Source organism: Saccostrea cucullata, unplaced genomic scaffold, assembly GCF_032062105.1.
Source record: "Saccostrea cucullata isolate Sc308-1 unplaced genomic scaffold, CSIRO_AGI_Scuc_v1 ctg21967, whole genome shotgun sequence".
In the NCBI taxonomy this organism is placed as follows: domain Eukaryota; kingdom Metazoa; phylum Mollusca; class Bivalvia; order Ostreida; family Ostreidae; genus Saccostrea; species Saccostrea cuccullata.
This window is the reverse complement of record NW_026934940.1, coordinates 1-6216: the sequence shown is the minus strand read 5'-3', so window position 1 is coordinate 6216 and position 6216 is coordinate 1. Positions and strand designations below refer to the sequence as shown.

Here is a 6216-nt window from a genome sequence, read left to right as displayed (position 1 = left end):
TTATAGCAAAGTCATAAAACTTGTCATCTATGTCTATGTTAAAGACTCTCTATCCTAAGAAAGGAAACTTGTTAGATTGAAGGCTATTGAAAATAATAAAGTACATTTTGGTGCTGTTATTCATATGACTTTTTCAGCTTCAAAATAAAGGTACAAGTATCTGGTCTAACAAAAGTTTGACTGGTCCGACAGAACATTCGATTTTGTCAGACCAAATGTCTGACAGTAATTAAAAAATTTCGACAAGTCTGGTACAGTACAGGCCACGAGTTTTCCGCAACGCTCGGTGGAAAAAACACCGTGTGAAACGCTCTGTGTTACACCGTGTACACGGTGTAGCACGGTGCGTGTGTATTTGAAATATACAGGTAGGCACACCGTGCTGCACCGTGTCTAGAAAAATCTCAGCTAATATCCTCCGTGTCGCACCGTGTCCAGTAAATTTCGCTCCGTGTCGCACCGAGTGTCCAGAAAATTCTCCTCCAAGCTGCACCGTGTAAATAGTATTACAGAGAAAATCGTTTGTTTCTGATAAAAATAAAATAATAAATTTTGATGACAATTTATAACTTTGGTTTCTGTATATATAATAATTGTTTTTATTCTACCAGGTATTGGACTCTGAATGGCACGCATGATATTGAGATTAGATATCGGTAAAAAAAAAAATTGAATGATTTTCATTTGAATTAACTGTGTGTCTAGAAATTTATATTTTAGTAAAATTATTCATCCACGTTACAAAATCAAAATGATGAATTTTAGTTTAAATGAATAATTTTATCTCATGTGTTCATGTAACAAAGGAAGACGAAATGGCGTCGAGCTGCATTCGTGTCACATACACTGTATAGTATAAAATCCGAGCTGTATTTATGTTCATGGTTTTAACATGTACAGTACTAGTGTACGATCCAAGCATTATTATGTATATTACTTATTAAAATACATTTATTTTGTTCATCTGGAATAATTCTAAATGTGGATGCGAAAATCGTCAACAGAAACACGAAATTAATGCAATAATTTCAAAGCGTATTTCTCGTAACAGCAAACATTATTTTCATAGCGTAGTATTCACTATGTTATGTTTTAAAAATCCTTTCAGTGTAAGTAATTATTTTGAAAAGATTTTCTTTAATCTTATAAGTTTTTCTATTCTTGCAAAGTGTATAAAAAGCAATACCAGAGAGAGAGAGAGAGAGAGAGAGAGAGAGAGAGAGAGATAGAGACTAATACAACCCCCTTCTAACATAGTCTGTAATTTTTTTTATTCTTCGTTTTATTTAAGTTACGGAAGTCACAATTAATCATTCTATAATTCTATTTAATTGCCACAACTTTTGTTCATATTCATCCCATTTAATGCAATCAATTGCTGTACGCAAATAATCCTCGTGCATCACCTGCCAATTAAAATCCCATGACGCTAGGTGACCTTGAAAGTCTGTTTACGCGGAAAGAATTTCTCTTGTGATTTGAAACAATCTTATGGTCAGTTCCGAGTTCACACCTGTTTAAAAAATATATTGGGTCTCTGCTGGTGGGCCAGGGGCGTCGTATGTTTATCACACCTTTCAAATTCTTTAGCTCTGACCACAGCAAGTGTATACATGTAACACACTCAAATAATATGCGAAATTCATCTTCCAGCTTTCACTACAACAACGATTATAAACTTACATGTACTTTGTTGATTTATTTATCCTTTTTTTTCAGACACAAATAAGCATGTATCCCGTAGATTAAGATTTTAAAAAACGTAACATAAATTTGCAGACTTCTGATAAAGTTTTAACCAGCTGATTCCTATCGCTTTCTGGAAGGGGGGATTTTTAAAAATCGCTAAATATCTATATGTTTTCTCAAACCGTTTTTTTTCTTTTCATTTTTCACACGATATATTTCAGAATGAAGTAATATTCGTACTGAAGTTAGTACATTTCATTTGCCAAAAATTCGGCTGTGATTTTTGTATTCAGCGTGTTTACTAAGTTGATCACTATTTTAATTAATGAAATTTATCAGATTATCATCTCTGAGTTTACCGCATTTAATATTTATCTCCATATTTTACATAATTACAGATTTTTAGTGTTAGTCTTACTGCAATAATCCTTATCTGAATATGTCCAATGATTCGCCAAGTATCGGTATCAAAGAGCAGAATTCATGTGCGAGTCTGATACGTATTTTTTTTTTTAAATTTATTCTAGACACAGTACATACATGTATATATATATATTTTTTTAAATTCTTACAAAATAATTAATTCACTTAGTATAATCACGTATCTGATGTGTATTACGTATGAATGCATACGTATGGAAAAACGATCTTGTATCAACAATTTAATTGAACACGGTTAAAATCAAAATCGAAAGTAGAGACGATCAAGTATTTCATTTATGAAAGTGTGTTTCCTCTTAGTGTAATATAATAATAGTCTATTGAACTTTTTATGACTAATATAATTAGGATTTAACTTGAAACGTGATTGTACTTTTTTTTTTTGGCTGGACACGAGTACGTTGTTATTAATAAATTAAATTTTAAGGCATCTAATTAGTTTAAACATCTGTACGCGATAAAATACAATTATTAATTTATGTAAAAGTACAACAAATATTTGAGAAGAAAGTTCATTAATTTTATTAAATCAGGGCAATGAAAATGTTTAAAATATTTATCATCAGAACTGTGACACATCGTGTTGCACGGTGCACAGGAACGCTGACTTCAAAGATGCCGACAAGGTTCGAGGTCCACGCTAAAGCGTGGGCTTGCGGTCCACGGGGCCCCGTGTTTTTTGCGGAAAACTCGAGGCCTGTACTGTAATTGCTCAAAATTGTATGAAACAGTATGGTAAATTCCATAGAAATAATTTGGCACTCATATCAAAAGTTTTCCCAAGTTATAGATTTAATCTGAAAACAGAATTATGGCCCTTTGTGTTACCATTAGTAACACGAGAGAAATGAATGAATGAATATTTTCTCTCAGATGTCAAATGGTTTCCCTCTTATTAATTTAATCTTATCTTCATTACTTAGAGCTCTCTTTCCCTGTGGAGATTCCATGGTGTGCATTATTGATGATAGAGAGGACGTATGGAATTACTCCCCAAACTTAATCCATGTGAAGCCCTACCGCTTCTTCCAAGGCACCGCAGACATCAACGCTCCACCAGGACTGGAGAAAAAGGAACATGATAAAGACCCACTAACTCACAAAGTACATGTCATCTCCAGATCCAACAGCAAAGAGGACAACGGTGAGAAAGGGGAAGATAAAGAGGGGAAGGGGGGAGAAACTGAAGAGAAAGAGGGAGGAAAGGGTGGCGGAACAGAAAATGGTGAGGCAGCTAAAACCGACTCAGAAAAAACTGATAGGAAGTGTGAAAAAGACATTGAGAAAAAATCCTCTGATAATAACACAAAGAAAGAGAATAAAGATGATGTTGAAAGTGCAAAAGAAACAAATAAAGCTCAAGACAATGGAAAAGAAGAGGATTCTGTAAAAAATAAGGATGAAAGTATGGATTGTGAAAAGAATGTTCAATCAAATTCAGAAGCTGCAAAAGCAGTTTCACGTGATACAGAAAAGTCAGATAGTGAAAAGAATGGAAAAGTGGAGGAAAGTGAAGAAAAGAAAGATGACAGAGAGAAGGAAGAAGATGTGAAGACAGAGGATGTGGAAATTGAGTGGGATGATGATGATGACTATTTATTGTACTTAGAAGAAATCCTGACCACCGTTCATAAGGCATTTTACGATATGTATGATCAGCTCAAATTAAAGGGAGAGAATGCGGAAAAACCTGATATGAAAAACATCCTACCTTACGTGAAAAGAAAAGTGCTTAAAGGAAAAAATATTCTATTTAGTGGTGTTTTTCCTATGAGTGTTCCATTAGAGAAGAGTAGGGCCTACCATGTGGCTAAAATGCTTGGTGCAAATGTTCACACAGACTTCATACCTAGAGCAAAAGATGGTTCAAATAAATCGGACTACACAACTCATGTAGTGGCAGCTAGACTTGGAACTGTTAAGGTCAAAATGGCCCAGAAACACAAATATGTGAAATTAGTGAATCCTCAATGGCTGTGGGCATGTGCAGAAAGAATGCAGCATGTGGATGAAAGACTTTATCCACTTAATGACTCCACTTCTGGAAATGCTTACTGTGAAAGTCCTGATCCATCACGGCTCAATAGAAAACGCAAAAATGAAGAGGAATCAGACTCAGGAAAACGGTCTAGGAGGAATGATGATGGTGACAAAATTCCTCCCCAAGAAGAAATGGAGGCATCAGAAAAGGTGGAAAAAGATGAAGAGGTGGAAGACCTGAAAGTGAAATCGGCAGCTAAAATCACCTCTGCTCGTTTCTCCACCAGCTATAACCCAATGTTAGCCTTCTCAGATGAAGATCTAGAATGCATGGACAAGGAAGTGGAAGACTTAATGGACGAGGATGGAGATGAATCTGAGGAAGATGATATCGACCGAAATGAGAGGATCCGAATGTCTGTCCTCAGCAGTGGGGATGACGACAACTCCAGTAGCGAGGAGAGCATGTCGGGGGATCTCCCCAGGGGGTGGAGCCTGAAAAAAAGGCACAGGTCCTCCAAGTCAGGGGACAGTAGCTCTGATAATGAGGAAACCCAGAAGCACAGAGACGAAGAGAGTGAAAATGAATTAGAAAAGTATGAAAAAACAGTGGCAGCTTTTGCACCAGATACTGAATCTGAAACACAAGATTCTTTTGCGGAATCTATTGGCTCTGTTGATGATGAAATGGCAGAGGCTGTGGAAAGAGAATTTCTGGCCAACTGATTGTTAAAGATTTTAGTCAGTTATTAATGTTTTAATAAATTTATTTTCTTTGATTTTTTTTTGTTCATCCTATTAATGATGAGAAGAGATACATGTACAGAGAATCTCAGCTACAGTGAAGTTTTAGGGACCTTTGAAACTTCTTTGCTACATCAGTAATTCGATAAATCCATTAAGTACATGTACATGTTATAAATTCCTTCAAATAGTACAGCAAATTCACAATACATATTTTTTTGTAAGTCTTCAAATATGTTCAGAAAACTAATACAAAAATTGTTTAGAGAAGTTTTCGGATGAATTGGAAATACTGTGGAATCATTTGATTTTATGGTGGCTCAATTTTCACAGAATAATACGTGGGTACCTCTCATCCTGGAATCAACATTTTCCTCTATGTACCATAATCATCCATGATTACAAAGTGCTATTTCCTTCTGTGGGTACAAGACTAACAAAAGAATACACAAAATTATGCCCCCTCTGACCTGTAAAAATTTAGTAAATCCACGAAAAATTGGTTCCCACAAAGTTTATTGATTTCAAAATTTGAATATTTATTGAAAATAATGTCATTTTTGAGGCGCATCGTTTTCGATGCAGCCTCATTGCGATCACCTGGCAATTTTTTCTCATCTAAACTGCGGCGGCAAAGGACTCAATAATATTGATTCTTTAAAACACGTTATTAAAAATAGTGCTAATGTACATTGACAAATTGGCGATATCCATTGTTAATTTTAAACAGCTAATAAAATAAAATCTCACACATACATGTTGTTTTTACTTTGAATCAACAGAGGTTACGAAGAATTAGAAAATAAACAATCAAAACAAAGAGAGAAAACATCAACAAACATCACTGCGCGGAGTAAGACCTATTTGCATAACAACAGCTCGTACTATAAATTACTCGGTTTTGTATCGGGTTCATAATAAACCGTATACCACGCCCGATTGTTTATTTCAGTCCCGTATAATTTATATGAACATTTCATGTATATAACATTTGTTATATATTGTGCCACTTATATTGGAAAAAGTTAAACACAAAGTAGTGATATTTATAAAAGTGCACATAATGACAGAAACTGAAATAATTCAGATATGAAATTATATAAAATTAATATTCAATAATCATTACTAGTAATTTCTATATTGACATTCATTATTTTATCTTCCTAAAAGTAAAAGAATAAAAATAAAAAAAAAATTAAAATACAATTAAAATCAATTATGATTTAATTTAAATATCAATGAATTATAACCGATATTTCAGACTATCTTTTTAAAAAAAATGTTTTTCCTCTCTTGATCGATTGCCTAAAATTCAGAGCCATGGCTCAATTTTTTTAACCTCAAAGAAACGTTAGTTATTTT

General features: G+C 34.2%; 1 protein-coding gene across 1 annotated transcript; it reads left to right on the top strand.

Annotated features, from left to right (window-relative positions):
* The first annotated feature begins 3003 nt into the window (after positions 1 to 3003).
* On the top strand, positions 3004 to 4889 carry LOC134241565 (RNA polymerase II subunit A C-terminal domain phosphatase-like). Its single transcript, XM_062723603.1, has one exon. It carries the CDS (start codon positions 3004 to 3006, stop codon positions 4834 to 4836), a length of 1833 nt encoding a protein of 610 aa, XP_062579587.1. The 3' UTR covers positions 4837 to 4889.
* Positions 4890 to 6216: the final 1327 nt, after the last annotated feature.

What these genes read in the sequence shown, in the direction of transcription:
- LOC134241565 (XM_062723603.1), top strand. Translation starts at nt 3,004, where the DNA reads ATGTCAAATGGTTTCCCTCTTATTAATTTAATCTTATCTTCATTACTT.